This window comes from Cynoglossus semilaevis, chromosome 14, assembly GCF_000523025.1.
Source record: "Cynoglossus semilaevis isolate Cse_v1.0 chromosome 14, Cse_v1.0, whole genome shotgun sequence".
Classification (NCBI taxonomy): Eukaryota; Metazoa; Chordata; class Actinopteri; order Pleuronectiformes; family Cynoglossidae; genus Cynoglossus; species Cynoglossus semilaevis.
In genome coordinates this window covers 9,833,233-9,853,346 of record NC_024320.1, presented here as the reverse complement: position 1 = coordinate 9,853,346, position 20,114 = coordinate 9,833,233, and the positions used below count along the sequence as shown (strand labels likewise).

At 38.9% G+C, this 20,114-nt stretch overlaps 4 protein-coding genes and 1 non-coding gene across 6 annotated transcripts in view; 3 read left to right on the top strand and 2 right to left on the bottom strand.

The window, feature by feature from the left end:
• Positions 1-969: 969 nt before the first annotated feature.
• Positions 970-4,264, bottom strand: gemin8 (gem (nuclear organelle) associated protein 8). Its single transcript, XM_008324979.3, has 3 exons — positions 4,056-4,264; positions 2,861-3,197; positions 970-1,740 (listed from the first exon to the last, which is right to left on the bottom strand). Exons 1-3 carry the CDS (start codon positions 4,056-4,058, stop codon positions 1,487-1,489), a joined length of 594 nt encoding a protein of 197 aa, XP_008323201.1. The 5' UTR covers positions 4,059-4,264; the 3' UTR covers positions 970-1,486.
• Positions 4,265-4,822: 558 nt separating this feature from the next.
• On the top strand, positions 4,823-4,893 carry trnag-gcc (transfer RNA glycine (anticodon GCC)). The gene has a single exon. It is a non-coding gene; the product is annotated as a tRNA-Gly (tRNA).
• A 3,506-nt stretch (positions 4,894-8,399) lies between these two features.
• nudt15 (nudix (nucleoside diphosphate linked moiety X)-type motif 15) lies at positions 8,400-10,740 on the top strand. Of its 2 annotated transcripts, none has more exons than XM_008324980.3 (3): positions 8,400-8,668; positions 9,360-9,556; positions 9,643-10,740. In XM_008324980.3, exons 1-3 carry the CDS (start codon positions 8,520-8,522, stop codon positions 9,768-9,770), a joined length of 474 nt encoding a protein of 157 aa, XP_008323202.1. In that variant the 5' UTR covers positions 8,400-8,519; the 3' UTR covers positions 9,771-10,740. The 2 variants fall into 2 exon arrangements, with proteins under 2 accessions (XP_008323202.1, XP_024918449.1); XM_025062681.1 differs by having other exon boundaries at positions 8,530-8,668; positions 9,364-9,556.
• Positions 10,430-15,445, bottom strand: cpo (carboxypeptidase O). The gene is made up of 9 exons (XM_008324981.2): positions 15,152-15,445; positions 14,108-14,147; positions 13,920-14,021; positions 13,713-13,817; positions 13,469-13,585; positions 13,230-13,323; positions 12,754-12,956; positions 11,969-12,053; positions 10,430-11,696 (listed from the first exon to the last, which is right to left on the bottom strand). Exons 1-9 carry the CDS (start codon positions 15,220-15,222, stop codon positions 11,431-11,433), a joined length of 1,083 nt encoding a protein of 360 aa, XP_008323203.1. The 5' UTR covers positions 15,223-15,445; the 3' UTR covers positions 10,430-11,430.
• A 3,537-nt stretch (positions 15,446-18,982) lies between these two features.
• LOC103389540 (cholecystokinin receptor-like) overlaps positions 18,983-20,114 on the top strand; it is a 35,953-nt gene continuing 34,821 nt past the window's right edge. Inside the window, exon 1 of the mRNA XM_008324982.3 lies at positions 18,983-19,944. Coding sequence (XP_008323204.1) covers positions 19,800-19,944 — 145 coding nt within the window. The 5' untranslated portion in view covers positions 18,983-19,799. The remainder of the gene's footprint in view (positions 19,945-20,114) is intronic.

Below are 20,114 nucleotides of genomic sequence, written 5' to 3'. Positions count from 1 at the left end.
TTGTGCTTAAAAACTTGGTTCTAAAAAGAAGTACTGGCGTTGAAGTAGCCTGTAGCAGCCACAAGACACAGCTGAGACATCAGAAATCACAGTAATGTCCTCTGCTTCAGTTTCATGGTTGTGAACGCAGCAGTCGGTCAGAGTTTCAGAGGAATCACTGGCCAGTACTTCGGCTGCTTCCGACAACAGTTTCTGTCAAAAGTGAGCTGCATTGCAGTTTCGATGGCCAGGATCTTGGCCGAGTCGTCGCCATACAACTTCTTCATCTCAGCCACACGTCTCTCACCGGGTCGTTCCACAGGAGCAGCTGTGGTGCTCCGCCCAGATCCGCGTTGCAGGTCCTGGTCGGCTGGTACGTAGCTGTCGTGCTGCTCTGCCTCCATCTGTTTCTCTGAAGGACAGGGAGATGAGGTCACAGGAGATTCTGGTAAGGACACTTTGAAACTAAAGGCTTTTTAGTTTATTAAGAAATGGTGGTCCAACATAACAACCTCTGTAGAGGAGAGTGGTGCCTTATTCAGATTAAAGGGTCATTCTGAGGCAAGTGTTCCCTCAAAACTATCAGTGAAATGTATTTGTGACCAACTTCTGCTGGGAGAAACCTATTTAAAAAGTGCATTTAACCCTAATCTTGTCTTTGCTAGTAAATAAATCTTATTGTCATCCTCACTTATGACTTGTGGCAAGAAGTACGTTCAAACAGAGTGAGTCGCAGTTAGTGATGAAGGAGGTCACATCCTCAGTGTCTCATCTGTAATGACTCCCTGCTTTTTTATGTATTCATAATGATAATTAATAATTTTAACTGTATTGATCATAAACAGGCTTAACGGTGGCCTGACCAAAGGCCAAATGTGGGTAGAACTTTCCACGAGATCTGGCCCACATTTTGAACACCAGATGACCTACATCATCTGGAGTATGTGGATCAAGTGTCTTTTTGGGTGAAAGATACAATACTATTACATGTTTAATACTAATACATGTTTAATAGTGGAAGGTAATTTAAAAGATACAAATACCAAATCACTTTAGATGATTAGCAGGAAGCGATGGTGTTTCTGTGGAATGCAGTTTGATCCAATATAGATGTTATTATAAAATCAATGATGAACCACATTCTGTATTAAAGCCTGTTCCACAGTGTAGCGGTTATCACACCTGCTTACACATCTGCCTTACATGAAGAAGGTTGTAGGTTTTAGTCCCAGAGGAACCACATACTTCGTGCCTCCTGTTGAGCAGCAGCAGATCTGCTGTTCCATAAAAGTATGTGGAATAATGTAAATAAAAAAAATAAAAAAAATACAACCCAAAAAGTAAATTTGATCCAAAATAAATGAAATTTATTGTGCTTAAAAACTTGGTTCTAAAAAGAAGTACTGGCGTTGAAGTAGCCTGTAGCAGCCACAAGACACAGCTGAGACATCAGAAATCACAGTAATGTCCTCTGCTTCAGTTTCATGGTTGTGAACGCAGCAGTCGGTCAGAGTTTCAGAGGAATCACTGGCCAGTACTTCGGCTGCTTCCGACAACAGTTTCTGTCAAAAGTGAGCTGCATTGCAGTTTCGATGGCCAGGATCTTGGCCGAGTCGTCGCCATACAACTTCTTCATCTCAGCCACACGTCTCTCACCGGGTCGTTCCACAGGAGCAGCTGTGGTGCTCCGCCCAGATCCGCGTTGCAGGTCCTGGTCGGCTGGTACGTAGCTGTCGTGCTGCTCTGCCTCCATCTGTTTCTCTGAAGGACAGGGAGATGAGGTCACAGGAGATTCTGGTAAGGACACTTTGAAACTAAAGGCTTTTTAGTTTATTAAGAAATGGTGGTCCAACATAACAACCTCTGTAGAGGAGAGTGGTGCCTTATTCAGATTAAAGGGTCATTCTGAGGCAAGTGTTCCCTCAAAACTATCAGTGAAATGTATTTGTGACCAACTTCTGCTGGGAGAAACCTATTTAAAAAGTGCATTTAACCCTAATCTTGTCTTTGCTAGTAAATAAATCTTATTGTCATCCTCACTTATGACTTGTGGCAAGAAGTACGTTCAAACAGAGTGAGTCGCAATTAGTGATGAAGGAGGTCACATCCTCAGTGTCTCATCTGTAATGACTCCCTGCTTTTTTATGTATTCATAATGATAATTAATAATTTGAACTTTATTGATCATAAACAATTCTAGTATTAACAGAAGATTTGCTACAACAGGCCCCTAGGAGGCGCCAAGTGTGTTGTTCCATGGGAAAAAAAACCCTCAACAGGTAAAAGCTTTGTGGCTTTTACGTTCAGGTTTAATTTTATGTTTGTTTGTGTTATGTGCATCTCATGCAATGGGCATTGGCGCAAATTACACAGGAAGTTTCAAAAGAGTTTTATTTTATATTTTTTATTGTAACAGTAAAGATTGTAGCCTCTGATTGGTTGGCCACTCCTGTACTATACTGTGGTGACATATTCTACTCACAAGCTTTCGACCCACTTTTCTTCTACTGCATTAAAAACAGATCTTACATCTGACATTTGCTTATCAAATGTCCCTCTGCTAGACAAAGTGAAACTTGAGTGTGGGATTCGGTTTCAATTTTGAAAATTCTTTGAAGAAAATTTTTAGGTTGAGTTTAAACTATTTTGTTACTATATTTTGAAGAAATATTTATGACCTTTGTCGAAAAAATAACTTTTAAGCTTAACATTGTTTATTTAGAGTAGAGTTTGTGATAAAAACTTAGCTTGATGCTTAAGCTACTTAAAATATTCATATGGAGAACCCAAACTTTAAGACTAATTTACTTTAAACGAAATTTTACACATTACGTCAGAGAACAAAAAGACTATACTGAGAGAACAATTAATGTCGTCTTACTTAGCTCCTCTCTGTGCCTCTCCGTCTGTGCAAAGTATTGTCTTAGCTCGTCGCTGATCTCCATATTGCTGACATCACACTCAATCTCGCTGTCAGAGTTGCTGTCCTCGTTCTGGGCCTCGTCCCCGCTGTCACTTTCTTCGCTGTGCCAGTCCCCATAGCGTTGCGGGATTCCAGACAACTGCTCCGGGTGATAGCCAAACCCATAAACAGCCTCCAAGGCTTTAAGGTACGCATGTCTGTGTCTTTGTTGCCAGTACATGGCCTGATGATAGTGCTGCCAGTACCGACTATACACAGGACTGGAGAACCAGGACATCACAGCGCCTGCTCCCTCCTTTGAGGAAGAAAGGGTAGTTAATAATTTTGCAGTATATGACTTGCTGATATTAAATTGTATTAGTCTGAGGTACTTGAGATTAGCTTGAGGCAATTTCATTTAGTCTTTGACAACAACCTGATATTGATAGTATCCACAAAAAAGTAATAAATTATTGACAGCATCCCTTAAGTTTATGTATTTTACTGGTATGGCTGCTCCAGCCCTCACATCACCCAAGGTTCAGGGTATTAAGACCAAGGGTGTAAGAAATCACCATGACACTTCAGCCAATCACATTAGTATTTCAGATGAGCACCCTGACCACAGCAAGTCACAGACAGGCTGTTAAATTAGAGAGAAGAAAAATGTTGTATTTCAAAGATGGTCAGAAACTTTTATTGTTTCTTTTACTTGTCCTTACGATTTTTTTTAGCTGTAACGTCCTAAATGACCTAACCATAAATTTGAGCGCACTGTAATTAATCGCATCGCCTGCAGATGGTCAACAAATTCAATTTATTAATGGACACTGTGCAGTTCAGTCTGCAGTGTCCATTAGGATTAAGTGGCTTGTATTATGATGAAATGTATTCCTCTGTAAAGGTAAAAGACAACATTCTCTCCATAAAAAGTGTTTCACTTTGATAGAAATCTAACTTAATATTCAGTGTCTTTATTTATGTTTTTAATTTTTTGAAAAGTACATATTAAAGCAGGCTCGTTAAAGCAACAGATTTATGTATATGTAGCATTTATAAAACGTTACGTTGAGCTAATGTGGCTACAGCCTCTCAAATCGTCACTGTTTGGCCTAATTTTAATACAGTCCAAATGTTTTGATATTTAAATAACAATTTACAGGGTTTAACTCACCATGATATGTTTCTACTCTCTGCGGACTTTCTGTTAACTTGAACGACTCGTCTGCAAAATGTGTGCACAAACACTGAAAAGCTGATGAACTGGAACAAATAATAAAATCCCTGGATAAAGCTGTTTGCTTTTATAACTAATGCAGAAGTGTTAGCATATAACTCACAATGACTAACACGCTAAATGTGACGTGGGCTAGCTATGATGCTAACATTGATTATTTCCTCCGTGAAAGCTTTCCCAGCATTCTTTGAGGCACAGTATAAATGACTGTCGTTGGCCGCCATCATGTGGATACGACGCGAACCTACAAGTTAACTTCATTGTCCAAAAGGTGCTTTTTCGACATTTTATTGACACTTTTTTAGGTTATTTATTTTTGTTTGAGTTGCATAACAGTATGTCACTACATAGAGCAATGATTCTAGATCACAATTTATTTTTTAATGAAACAGAATCGTACCAGCCAAATGGCCATACAAGTCACTTTAATAGTTTACTATTATTATTATTGTTATTATATTATCAAAAATTGTTATACAACTAAGAGTTACTTTTTTTGTAAACATAATCTGTTTGTGTTTTGGTCCAATGTCATTGGTTAAGTACCTTTTCTAATATTAATCATGAAATTGTTTTATTATTTACACCAAAAATAGCAATAATGTACATTTAGGAAGCATTCCCATAAATTCGAATCCAATCTCAAGATAACGGTCATTGTAGTCCCGTAATGGTATGGATATACACCTTCTTGTCGTCAACAAGCATTGGTGGTTCAGTGGTAGAATTCTCGCCTGCCACGCGGGAGGCCCGGGTTCGATTCCCGGCCAATGCATCGTCCTTTTTTTTCTGCTTTTTTAACCATAGATACAGAATAAGTCGAATGACGTTTACCTTAAAATATTTACAACGTCATCGTTTCATTTATTTACTTAGTAGGATAAGTTATTGAATCACGAGAGATAACCTGGATTTTGCACGATACAGTTTAACGAGGCATGAAACTATAAAAAAGACTACAAATCACAACAGCGAATGGCTACAAAAGTCCCATCTAAAGAGGGACAATGCAATTCGTACGATCGTCAAGGTTTAGTTGCACAAGTTTAGTTTAGAAATTTAACAAATAGCAATAGTATTTATTAATAATCAAATTCATCATTCCGAAGGAAATATGACAAGATACTGAAACAAACAACCAACCACGGGATGGAATGCTAAGAAATAATCGGAACTGGTGCCGTTTCACTAAAGACATGCGTTTTAGTAAACATGCAGTTCATATCTTTAACACTTACATTTTCTTCTCCAGTTAATGACGCGCATAAGGTCCGTGCACGGACGTGGTCACCATCGCCAGACGACGAAGTTAATTGAAATTGTTGAATTTCCTCACCCACACAGGCAACCGGTGAATGACTCACAGTTCAATGATCCAACAAGATGGTGGGTGGGTGTTAATAATTTGACAAAGAAAAACATGAATTAATAACGCGTTTTAGTGTCGATATAGATTGATAGCCTATGTGTCCTTTGTAATTTAGTACAAAGTAAGTACAGCAAGAAAGTAGTGCAACCAAATTTAATAGAGAAAATTAGATAATAGACAAGGTTATTGTAAATCTTGCTGCCCTGATATGAGTTGAAGGGATTTTGTTTATCAGTAGGCACAAAGCTGGTAGTTCACTTGATAAGAAAATAAATGATTAAAATGTGTGAAATAAATATGTTGGCAGGACTCCTTTGTTTTGTTTTACTGTACTGTATATACAACACTAAAGTCTGATACCCTGTGTCAGGGTTGGGGGTTAAGGAACAGTTGCCCGCATAATGTATGATGATGTCATTAACAACAGCAGTAGCAACAGGACCTTCTGAGGTTGTAATAGTTTTAATTCGACTCCTTGCAGATCAGTTCACACATAATCCTAATCCTAATTCATCAAGACTAAAAAGATAAACCAGGGGTGGTTTTCAATGATTGTAATAGCAGTGGATTTGTGTATTTCATCTGTTTTGTTACAGCCCACTCAGTGACCACCGTGGGTGATTGTCGTGGTCTATTATGTATAGATCTTTATGTGATTAGATGTCAGTAGCTTTATTCAGGTATAGCCCAGTGTTTTCTGGCAACTGAGAGTTTCTATCACTATTTTCTGTATAGTGATAGAAATATTTATTAGATATTTCTAATAAAATATGGATAAAACATATCCATATTTTATATGGATATGTAGTTCCATATAAAAATTGAAATTTTTATATGGAAGTACATTCAGTGAGCTGCACTCCATAGCTTTTATTCTGACCTGTTCTTTCATCTCACATGTTGTTTCAGGCTCCTTTAATGTGTGCAGTCCTTTAATATATTGATACACAAAGAATGAGAAACATTAGTGATTTAATCCAAGAAGCAGTGATGCAACATTACAGATGCCAACTGCCAAGATCACTGTCAATTGCCAACAAGAAGAGTGACCAGATAACCAACATGAGAACACTTGAAATAAGGCAGTCATGCAACATCGGGGAAAAAATCATGCAATATGGTCGACAACGCTGCACATCAATAAGGAAATTACAAAGATAAAACGCATCAATACATGATGGTGGTGAATTCAGGTGTGGATGTGTCCCCTGTGGAGGACACAAAATCAGTGTCATCAGATGATGAAATAAGAGACATGATATGCAGCGATTTGGACATGCCCTTGTTTCAGTCAAAGTACGTGACGTTGTTGTTCAACGAGTGTCTTAACCTTGCCTTTCCTTCGAGGGAGTCATGGGCATTTGTAATGGACGGCCGACAGCATGTCAGCATCGAAGTCAACAGTGTGCTGTTGTTCATTGGTATGGAAATAGTGAACCAGGTCAGCAGTGCAGTTTTTCAGGTTGTGGCCCCCCAAGTCATTTCCCACTCAGGTTTGAGATGCAAGAGCCGTAATTACAGATTTGTGACAGAGGAGGATATATTGGCAAGCTTTAATACAGATTTTCACCTTGGCCTTGAAACAGCACTGGGCCTCGCTGTAGAATATTCTTATATTATTGACAAAATGCTGGAATTAGTTGCAACCGAGGTGTCAAATACAGTCAACGAATGGCTTGAACTCATGGAACAGCAAGAGACTGAACCTCAGTTATGTTTGATGCACCCAAGAGAAATGGTCCGCCTGTTTGCCTTTATGCTGGTGTTGGCTGCTCCGAAGCACCCTGATCCGTGTGATGGCCAAGCTACACTAAAACAATGTGAGTCATGTGACAGCCAAGTGGTGCCAAAGCATCCTGAGCAATGTAACAGCCAAGAAAGTGCTGGTTGTGATTCCCGTTTAAACAGCTCAGAGTTTTCAGACTATGATGATATGATGTTGGTCCAGAGAGATAGGTCCTTCATCACAGTGTTTTGTACATACCTAGTTGTCCACATATTGGACTCAAATACATCAATATATGATATGGACTTGCTTGACATTATTGTACGTCTGGGAGAGAAGACGGTTGGAAAACTGGCGCCCACTCTTCCGAAAAATGTCAAAAAAGTTGAACTTGCTGTCTACAAAAAGCTCTGTTTAGAGTATGGATCAACAAAGTCTCTGCGGGATGCCATGTTTGAAGACAGCTATTTTGAAGAAACTGTGGCCTGGATTTTAAAAGAAGAACTACGAAAACCACAACCAGTAAGTTTTCGCAAGAGAATGACAAGATTTTTCAACAAAAGGACCAGCAAAGTGTCTCCAGAGTAAAGCATTGCCATGGACACCATCAACCAAAAGCAGGATCAAAATGCAAGCCTTCTAATTAAAAAAAAAAATATTGCAAGAGTAAATAAATCTAACACTTTTTTTCTTTTTCTGCCTTGGATGTTTGCGATTCCTTAAGGTAATCCTGGTTTGTTAGCATAAAATGGGTGATTACATGTTAGGTTACTGTTTCAGCTACTATGGAACTTACAACCACATGACGTTTTAAATGCTACAATAAAAACTGTGTTTTCAACAAATGTGGCTGCTCTTGGGAATTTTAAATTATGTCCCCTTTCTCTGGAAAAATCACCTTTTAGAAGAGAGGATAAATCAGGACTCACTTGAAATCCAGGCTATCGTGGCTCAATGATTCAGTAGAGGGAAGTGTGACTACATTAAAGGCTGTTAATGTAAATACTAATCTATTAAAATTCAACATGGCGCCATCTGTAAATATGTTATTAAATTATAGGGTAATTTTTACTTTCAGGTGTGTGATTAACCATTGAAAGAACCATTCTAGCTTTGGGTCGTTTTAATAGAAATTGGGCACGTTTTCACTTAAAGTTCAACGTTTAAAGTTAGGCAACTGCGGAAGTGCAGAGAGCGGAAACCTCTTGCAGCAGAATACCAAATGAGCGAGTGAGCAGATTGGAGTGTGTACGCTAGCTTCGATCTGCTGTGTATTTGTTTTATTTATAATTTCTGGTGTTTTAGGATGTCAGACAAATCGGTTAAACGCCCCGGAGTGGGAGTTGGAGTACTGGTAACAGACTCACTCCACCCTGGATGCGTTCTCTTGGGGAAACGGAAAAGCGCAATGGGCAAAGGGACTTATCAACTTCCTGGTGGTCATTTGGAATTTGGGTAAATAGATACCATAGGAACGTTTATTCATGACTATGACTGCTTGGTTATTATGCCGAATTGCTTGAAGATATGTTGACTGATGTTAAAACATGTTTGTATCGACGGAGTTCATAATGCGTGGCAAATAAATGGTCGCAAACGTAAACCTCTCTTTTTTAAATGCAATCTGCTGAAAGACAAGGGTCATCTATTGTGTCCGCCTATGTTTTAAGGGAGTCAACAATTAAAACCTTGGCGTTATTAAGACATCTACTCCTTAGTCATCTAGACACTATTTGTTGATAAATTAACATTTTGCTCCTTTAAAAACTTTTTCTTTAATTATTGGCCATTCTTAAACTTCTTCTGTTGTTAAAACCCCATAGTACCCGTACATTTCACAGTGAAGACCATAATGTAAAAAAATTAATATATTTTTCTGACCGTTGTAAACATAGTAGTCTGCAAAATGTTTAAGTTATATATTTTGAAGAGACGTGACAACTGAAAAAACATCTAGTCTCTATTGCACCTTAATTCTAAGAGTAAAAAATAAAATGTTATCCTATTTTAAACATATTCATCCACTCCATCTGTGGGTACACACTCATTTTCTGTGTGTATTGAAGCTGTATTTGCCCTTAAATATGAGTGATAATACCGAAGTCCACCCAGAAGCTGTGACACGCTGCCTGTCTGTCATTGAAAGAGAGACCTGGGAGGAATGTGCTCACAGGGAGGTCCTGGAAGAAGCTGGGGTGCAGTTGGTGAACGTCCACTTTGCCTCTGTGGTAAACTCCATCAGACAAGAGGAGCAGTACCACTACGTCACCATTATTATGCAGGGAGATCTAGACAGGGACAAGTCTGGAGAGCCGGAGAACCTTGAGCCGGAGAAGAATGAAGGTACAGACATACTTTCTCCTATGTTACTAGCTCTTTCCTTCTCTAGTTCCTAAGTGTATTGTAAAGATGTCTTGCTTTCTTTGCAGGCTGGACATGGACCCACTGGAATGACTTTCCTCCAGAGCAACACCTTTTCTTACCACTAGCCTGTCTGAGACAGCAAGGTTTTCAGCCTTTCCAGAACACGGACACAAACTCTACGGCTCGGCATTGAATCTGCGTGTTACTGTAAAAGGTATTCTTACACCAGATAGCCAGAACTGTGATCATATACTGTACACTGTTTTCATTGGTAAGCAATTGTAAAAAAAATACAATACTATTACAAAGTCCTTAATGAACTTGAGAGAAAATTTGGTAAAATTTCTGGTTTTTTTTTACATAAGTCTTTACAAAATCTATTCAAAAATGTTAATTTAACTGTGCAGGATAAAAGTTAACATTAGCTAGTACAGTTAGCAGCTCTCCTCTGTGTAGCTTCCTCCACACAGGAGATATGTTTATAAATGTTTAGAAAGATAATTATGTTTAAATGTTGTATTAATTGTCCATGGTATGTTTCAGATTTATTCAATTGAAAATGTAAATGTGAAAATATGAATTTTCCCTACGTACCCCACTAGAGAGCGCTCGCGTACCACTTGTGGCCAGGTTTTAGGTGAGGGGAAATAACACAATACCTCGTACAAGTACATCCAAAAATGTAATGCAGTCTTACCAGAGCTGTGTCTAAAAGGACTTGCTGTTTGCTGCTTTTGAACACTTACGGTGTTCAAAGATGACACTGTAAGTGCTTTCGAACCCTTACTATTTTTAATAGTATGTTCATGTCTGATGTGCAGATAAAAGGGTGAACGTCAAAAATGTACATTATTCTTAATGCAGATGGTTTAACTGTTCTTTTTAATGTTACATATGATGAACACAACACAAAGTATTGATTTGTGCTCAACTAACCCACACCACGTGTGCACCATGTTTTTACCCTTAGACCTTTTTCTTGGAAGTGAAAGCTGTTGGTTAAAATGCCAAATGTTTTTATCTCTTAAAAGTCCCGCAGAGCAAGTATTGTCCACAGTGCCTTTTAAAAGTTTCTTGTCTTTGGAAGCATGCAGTTGCAATATCATGACGAAACCTATTTCCTGACAGATTTATCACACATTAAACATGTTAATATTACAATACTACAAATTTAAAATGTTTGATTCACTCAATTTCACCCCTGTTAGTCTCTCCCAAGGCTTCCCTAACCCCAACATGCTAATCTCCTCCAGTGGTTCAATTTACAGTATTTGGAAATGTAACTGCAAGATGACAGTATTTCACTTTAATTTCTGACTAACCCATAATTATTTTTAGGCAAACCTTTGCTTATGTTTCTGTTTGTTTCTGTTTACTCTTATAGGGTTTAGTGATTTTTGACTAACTTTAGATTTTTTTTGGTCTTCTGTTTTATGTTCTAAGCTCTTTTTGATGACCTTTGATGACCTTTGCTACGTCTTAGGCATTTTTGGGTCCTTAAGTCATTGGTGAAATATTCGTAGCTATTTCTGGGAATACTTTGGCCACAATTAGCTAGGATAACTTCATATTTCCAGGTTATCCCTTAGTTCGCTTTTGGCTAGTTTTATCTCTTAAAATTATGCCTAACTATTAGTGATGGCTATAAATAATTAACAATCTGAGGAAACATGTAGTGCTTTTGGACATATTTAGGCAGAAGATAAGCATAAAGGTGTAGGTGAAGCATTTTTCATTGAAACTGCTGTCTGTTCTTAATTAAAAAAGTTAACAAATTGCTGAACCCTTAGAAAAATATAATTGTTACCTTAAACTGCATAGTTACTGTAATTACCAATAATCTCAACACCACTTCACATTAAGGTGGCACTGGTGACACCCACTGCTAATATCAGGGACCACACGGCTGCAGCAGCAGTAGCAACAGCACCATTAAAGGTTTTGTTATAGGCGTAGGTGATGATGTGCATGGCTCCTTCGTAGGCCTCCTCACAGGCTGGCTGGATCTGATCCTCTGGTAGGACGAAACCATACATCCCTTTGTCCCTGAGCTCAAAAGTGTAAGTCAAGGGAATCCCCTGCATGCGAGCCCAGTCTCTGGAGGAGCCTGAGTTGGAGTCTGTAAAAAGATGCTTTATTAATCTATAACTACAAAATCCACAGTTGTCTTAATGCTGTATGTGCAATTGGACATATAGTCTCCCAGTTACAAAATGTAAAAACCTTGTAAAAAGAAATGAAATAACAGTGTGTGTGTGCAGGGAGTGATTGTAGCTGCAAAAAGATGTTAAAAATATGGTCTTATCTAGTTTAATAATTAAACTCTTAAGTTCTACATTTGAACTCTTGAGGTTTTGGTTGTGCAGGTGTGCAGTTTGTGCATGTACTTACACAACACGGCAGGCGAGGTTCCTACAGTGTAGTTTTTCCCATGAACCTGTCTGATGGCATCTGCTGCAGCTAAACCCACTTCCATCTGAGGAACCAGAGATTGGAGTAGGTATGAAAACATTAACCCGGTGAATTAGCAGTTGTTTCACCTTTATTAAAGAAACATACTTAATGAACCATCTTGCAGCTGGACTTTTGATAAAGTTCCTGTATGCTCTGCCTTTGAGTGTACGGTAATAAAAATAAGACAAGGCGTATGGGTCGGTGCAGCCTACCATTGTTGTACCTTACTACAACACATGGGGGCAATCTCTGTAAACTGGAATTTCTTTGGGAAGAGGAGAATTAAATAATTACATTTAAATAATTAAATTAGCTAAAATATAGTTAAATAAAGGTAAAAAAAAAAAAAGAAGAAGAAATGACCACAACAGTAAAATTTGGTCACATCTAGAAAGTATTTAGCTTCTTCAGCTAATGTAAACAAAAATGCTAAAGTGGCTAAATAGAGCAAAAAAGCAGACTTCTAGCCAAATAGCTAAAGGTTTTACACAACAGTTTAATTTAGCAAATACATGGCCAACTTAGCTACAAGGTGGTAAACATCCAAACAAGGCTAAAAGATGATGTAATATGTAATAATCAAGATAACACAAAAGTTAAGCTTAAGCTAAAAAATTTGCTGAGATAGAACAAACAGCAAAAATGTACTTTTGTGTATAATTCCTTTCACACGTGTGTGGGATTTGGTTGGCAGGGTCTTTGTGTTCAGTAGGTGTAAGTACCAGCTCGTCGTAGTTGTCGGCTGTGAAGTTTGGGTGACCATAGGGAACCAGGAGCAGCTGGCCGTAGGAGTGGATGGTGAGGAAACACAGAAAGTCATCCTTCCGACTTCCGACGAATTTAGTCACAGCCTGAGCCTCGGGCTCAGATGCAGGACTGGTCCCACAGTAGGTGTTTGAACAACAGTCATATGACACACCAACAGCTGCAAAAGTAAACAAAAAAGATTATATAAGAGAATATAAAGTTTATGATTTTGTCTTAAAGTTATTAAGTATAAAGTCTGTAACTAAAATGTGTCACCAAACAAGTGGCTCTGTAAGGGTCTGGGGCTGCATTTCATCCAGTAGTACACAAGACTCTTCCTGCCTCAACATTCTACCAAACTAAAGTACTACATCATCATATTAAATACAGAAAATAAAAAGGAAATGAGAAAACCAGTGGTGGTTTTAAAATGGATTGTGTCAACACTCACTGCCCCAGTTAGCGTCAAAGTTGCGGTTGAGGTCGGTGCCGAAGCATGTGCAGTTTCTGGGTCCAGGGGTTCTGTTCTTCCTCCACAGTCGAGTCTGACAAAAAGAACCCGGCTTAACATTTGTATGTCACAGATGAAGCTTGTTATTCTGTGAAGCTATTTTTTCTTAGTGTGATAACATTCTTCGTGACACATTCCTGAAAGTAACTGGAATATATTAGAAACGTTTGAGGCCATACTTCGTTGTTCTGCCAGGAGAACATGTAGCCATCCACGTTAAGAACAGGTGTCACATAAAAGTCCATGTTCTTCATCATCTCATTCATTTTTGGGTCTGTTTTGTAGGCTTGCAGAATCTGGGGTAGAAAAAAAAGGCAAACAAACGCCTGTAATGAAACCTTTATGTTTCTTTTGGATGAATATAGATCTAAAACCAAACAGAGTCATTTTTATAGCTTCACATGACTTCATTCGTTCCCCTACCTCTCTGACGAAGAACTGACAGAAGGCTGGAGCGATCCATTCCCTGGCATGGATGCCACAATCCATCCAGATTGCTTTTTTTTGTTGCCCAGTTTCCAGACCGATCTGTAAGGAAATGTTACAGCTTCTTACTTTGGCTGAACCGTCGCACCAACACTAATTTACATTAATCCAGTTCTCAGTTAATTCCTTCTCCACTTGGTTCACCTTAAGCAAGCTAATCGTCCTGTTCTCGTAGGTATGGCCATAGTCCTCTATACGTGCGATGTCTTTGTAATCCTTCTCGATCTGAGTCATCCATTTGGTGATCTGTGGAGCAGATATGGACGTCTCCGTGAGTGTGTGCTGCTATGTTACTCAGAAACAGTGTGTGGAGGTTAATCAGCCGTTCTCACCTCATCCATTGGATGGTATTTGAAGTAGTCATACTCCACTCTGGTACAGTACAAGGGTGCACACATACACACAAACACAGATATAGAAGATTCCAGATAAAGAAGCAACTTGAGTCATTATGTCTGGAATGTCCAATTATTGGTCAGTGGTCTGATTGCCAATATTTTGCAATATAATTAGTGCAATACCACTAAAAAAAAGCAAGCAACATGAGTCACTGTGGAATCTGTCCTAAAAAAAGAACGTTGAGTTGAATGACAAGACTCTGGGTAACAACTCTGGTAAAACAATCCCTTTCACCTCGTGAAAACCTGTGAATTCACTCTAAATTGAATGTGAGTGAATGGTTGTTGGTCTCTATAGGTGGCTCTCCCTTGGACTGGGGCCAGGTGTCCAGGATGTACATGGAATATTGAACCCGGATGACACAGTCAGGCTGCCATATGTCTATAAATCTTATCTCTCTCTGTAAATATGTCATGTCATATGCTACCTTATTTGGTAAACGCCTCTGATTAGGACAGATGGGCTGCGATTGAGATGGTTCTGTTCATAGTTTAGTTTAAGAAAAGACAGTCACACCTTAACATGTTTTCACAAAAACTAGATTTTTTAGATTTAGATTTTAATAATATATATATATTATATATATTATATTATATATAATATATATGTATACCACAGGTTTAGGTTTCAGGTTTAATGTACTGTATTTATGTTGTCCGTCTGTGTTTCTTTTAGCATGAAACTGTTTAAACATATTGAAAATATTTATCAAGGAACAGTTGAATAAGTTTTAAAATAATAACAAGTAATCAAATAGATTATCTTTCTTTGATTTATTATAGTAATTTCCTCTATTTTTTATATAAGTAGTAAAAAACATTTTAAAAACCTAAATTTATTAGATCATGTATTTACCTTTTTGTAGAAATCCAAGGGGAAAAATATAATATAAATAATATAAATATATACATACATATAAATATATATATTTATAATACATATAATATAAGAAATATATTTTTAAGATTAAAACTCGCCTGTCTATCGTCGCTGCGTCCACTGACAGCAACAGCAGCACAACGGCCAAAGCCCCGCAACACATCTTCATGGTGACTGTGTAATATGAACAAACTCCCCTGTTTACAGCAACTCATGACTCCTCTGACCCCAGGCCAGCTTTTATAAGGGAGACTCCCACAAGATAGGTGTGAACTACCTGCCACCACTGACCACTGACAGCACACATGTAAGCGCTGCTGTGGTTAATATTCAAGCTGAGCTGAGGGAAGTCTGCTGTGGGACTGTTAGTTGTCTCCTTCCTCTATTGATTTGTAAATAACGACAACAATAATTATGCATAATTGTACAATTGAAATTTTTCAGGTTCAGCTCGGCAGGAGAAGTCGTCAGCAATGTTGTGTTTACTGTGTAGTTCCCCATCTCTCCTGTAATACATTCAGATTCCTGTTGTTCTACTACATGAAACCTAATAACGTAGGATAATAACGTAAATTATTATCTGTACACACCACTGTATGAGTTGCTGCCACCTAGTGACTGAAGGCTTGTTATCATCTAATCATTACAGCAGTGGTAAACTTATGTCCGGTGTGCCATATTCCATTTGAATACCCCCACCACCCCTCCACCCCCATCCCCGGGCACCTCACCGAGTTGTAATATTGACCATATATTCTAGGAATTTAATTACATTCTGCCATAACCTACATACATTAAATCAGTACCCCAACGTATCATGTATATTATAAAGTATCGTCAGTTTATATGAGTAAATATGTATTTAATGTTTGTTAGTATAGGGGGATCACTCCAGCCTGGTCACCAGAAGTGGACAGCCCTGACCCTGAGTGGGTCAGTCTTCCATTTTATGTTTGAAAGAAGCAGGAATTGAGAGACCACAATATAAACTGTGACATCATGGAGGAACCAGCCACAACATACACTCTTATCTGCAGTTTCTGTCCTGCAAATAAAGAGACAGTAAAATTTGTGCCACAGGTGATTAGACCGGAACACAGATCAACCACTGATGAAAACTGTGCTGGAAAAACTATGCTAGAATATCCATACAAGTGCTTTGCCACATCATCTGTTCTGTGTTGTATTTGGATTGGATATTGACATTAAGTCAAAGTATATTTATTAATTGCTGCCTTGGTTGTTCTGGTTGCCCAGATATGTACTTCATGAAGACCGTAGCGCCCTCTGTGGATTGCATCAAGGTCTAAACAGATGGGAGAACAGCTGTGGCCAGAACAGTGAGGAGGTGCAAAGGTTCACACAGTTGTTTGCCATGCAGCTGCAATATATTAGATACGATATCTTTTATGACCTGATTGGAAATTAGCATTTTTGTATTTATTAGAACAAGGCCACTTTTAAAACGAAGGTGATCTTTGATTTTGCTTCAGTTTTAGAGGATTGTAGAAAGTGTTGGACGACTTTTGTGTCAGAGAATGAGGAAAATAAATCAATTTAAAAACAAATATATATGTGTATATATATGTATGTATATATATAAACAAAATGTATCCAATCAAAATGGCTTGGGATATTTATAGCTTTATTACTGAACTTAGATTTACAGAGACAGAGGACTGATACAGGTGCTAGGAAATAAGATAATGGATAATATTAAACAACTATTTTGAATAACAGACAATACAAAATGATGTGATCTCACTAATGTCACCAATGTTATGTTTGCATTTACAAAAAAAGTGGGGATCACATCATATTGGCCCAAAGGAAAACAAAGTTTTTTTTAAAAAAAAAAAGATTACTCTTCACATTTCATGTTTATTTTGGACAGAAAAGCAGTTATACAGTATCAAGATGAGACGTTTGTTTCCCTTAAAGCTCGTTTAAAAACCATTCATTTCAGTGTTGTCTTCACTGTAGAACATAACTGACGTGCTGTAAATATATAACTAAACGAGCAGACGAAGGGAAAACACAAGCCTGTTTTCAAGTGTTCTGAACCTCAGTTCATTAATATTCATTTGGAAGAAACACATGGGAACAAACCGGCAGATGAAAATGTTACGTGTTTACTTGCCAGTGGTTTAAGTGAAACTAATGAACTGTTTGGAGCAATCTATGTTTCATTGCACTTTAGTTGTTGTTCTATTTTATTTTGCAGCACCAAACGTGTGGAACAAAGAAAACTTAAAGGTGAAGCTGCAGTGTCTTAAATTAAACTAATAAACCAGCAGCTCCAGGCCACTCTCTCCTCTATCAGCCAGGAGATGGGATGGTTGGGGGTGGTGGAGGCTGTCGAGGGGGCGGGGTGTCTGTGTAGAGGTCTGTAATTTGCATCTAAGCATCTAGATATTTTACGAAGATGGGTAACAACTGAGCAAAGGAAGATGGAAATGTACCTGTTAACTTTTCTGAATTGAAGTTTGCAGAGAGAGGTTGCATCATAGTAATGAGTGAAACTGCTGTTTTTTTCCCTTGGCTAATTATGTCACTCAGGAATTTATTGTTAATTTATGTAACAGTGTTAATACTATTCGTCTGAACATATCTATATTTATCTCCGTGTATCTGACAGTAGTAACAGACAGCAGCCAACAAAATTGTTTAGCAAGCAGTTCAATATGTTACCAGCAGAGGTCAGTACAATACCTCCGTTTACGTAAGGTCGTTGCAAACTTTGAAGTCATTTTGAGCCGTTGTCCCGGTGGCATATTATCATCCATTATCGGGTCAACTATACCCAAAGGACAACAGGTGGGTTAAATGCAGACATATTCTGACATGTTTCTGAAGTTTAATCGTCTGCTTTTGTTTGTTTTGTGAAATTTGAAGCATCAATTTTGAGTGAGATATGCTAACGGATAAAAAACGTCCTTAATTTTTTTTTTAAGGTGTTTTAGTCAAGTTTGGAGTTGTATGATTCCAGTCCTGAGGGAGTTTGTGTCATGAAGGTGGTGTCATTCTGTGACTCTCTGTCAGAGCCTAAAGTCAGTCAAAAAAATCTGAAGAGGGTGGAATAAATGATAATGATATTATTATTAAATAAAATTATTATTGTTATATTTCTGACTGGGAAAATTATTATTGTTAGGGAAAGGGGAGACACATGTTATGTGTCATGTTATTATTATGTAGGAATTCTTTTCCAACACATATTTGGCTCAGTCTACAGGTCTGAGCATGGTTTGTCCCAGACACCTTCCATAGCTGAGGCAGCACCATCAGTTATCTTTGCTACGAGTACGGGCCAATGATCTGAGGTTCCTGATCCGATTGATATTTGCTAAGTCAGCTAAGCTGTTCCGTACACATGTCCTCATTAAATAATCAATCCACTGTTCGGAAAAGTTCAGCAGCGACCTGGAACAAACATTAGAGCTCTAACAGTTTTCATCACCGTCGTACGTCCTTCAAAGGACACTGTACGTCCTCAGCTGTTAAACAGTCATGAAGATCATTGGGTTGCTGGTTCCATCCCTGGTCCTTCTACGTGTGTTCTCCACTTTCCTCTCACAGTCCAAAAACACCCAGGCTGAGGTAACTGTTCAGTACTCTACTTTGTTGTGAATGGTTGTCTGTATTTATGGGCCTGTGATGGACTGGTGAACTGTCTGCCATTGGCTCCACCTGCAGCCTGGAAAGAATTCAGTGGTAAAGGTTGAGGGTGACTTGCAGGAGATGTCAAGACTTGCTTTCACACTTGTTGACCTTGACATAAATCAGTCGAACTGACAATATATTTGACAGTTGTGTCGGTCGGTTTTTCAGTCATGGAATTACTCACTGTCCTGCCCCTGGTGTCTGACCTGAAGCTGACCATCCAACATCCAACATCCGACCATCCATGCCTGCTTGGCGTTGTTGTGGTATTTTGAGTTTGAAGCCATTCAGTGAAATAAAAACGTTTTCACGCAGTTATCATATATACAGTAGCCATATATACACGGCTTCTTGTCAAAATAATTGATTAATTTTATTGACTAACACAACACACACTGTACATCTCTGTAGGAAGAGCAGCCAGGTTTGAAGATGTTCTGTTGGAGCTCTTTTGCAGGTGCTGTGCAGACGGACAGAACCGGTCCCATACTGTAGGTGGTCTTAACGGAGAGGGCTGCAGGGTCTAACTGTATCCGGTGTCTTGATGTGCCTGCAGCAGATGGTGCCATCAGAGCCATCATTATCAGCCCCAGACCATGGAGTGTGTCTGGGTTTAAGGACCTGAAGGACCACATCCACACGAACACAAAGTAAGTTCAAATCAAATTGAGTGGAGAAATGACTATTACTTCTCTCTGCGATGGATCTCTAACTCTTTTACGCTGGTGTTTATGTGCGCGCGCACGGGCTCGCGCGTGAGAGAGAGAGAGAGAGAGAGTGTCATTGACTCTCTCCCTCAGCAGCTCCTTCATTCCTCCACTCTCTCAGCTGCGGAACGACACGGAGCGTTTTGTTTGTTTTATTTTCCTCCACTTTACGCGTGTCAACCTCGCGCTCTTCGCCTGTTGTTCCGTTTGTATTTATATTTATATTTTAATTTTTGACTTTGCTGTTGACCGGCGTGGACTCTTCCCGCGCCTGTTATGACGAAGACAGAAGGGGCGACTGGCAAAAGTTGAACCACGCGCGCTGCGTTCTTCCAGGAGCAGGTGTGACAGTGAGAACAACTCCGACCATTACAGCATGGCTCTGCCGTCGGACAACGGCACTGAGCTGCAGCTGGTGTCAGCCGACTGTCTGCCGCTGGAGAACCTCAACCTGACCGCCAACGGCAGCTGCAGCAACGGCAGCTCCATTCTCAACCAGAAACCTCCAACCAGAGTCAAAGGTGAGCTGCTCCACACTGGTCTTCACTTCACTGCTCATTCAGACTTCATCTGCGATTCTTCTCATCTTTCCATATTTTCTCTCATTTTATTTCTTAATTCCTTTCACTTTTTCACTCTGCACTCTTCTGTCTTTCTGTGCAAATTCAAGTTCTATGCTATGGTTCTATAA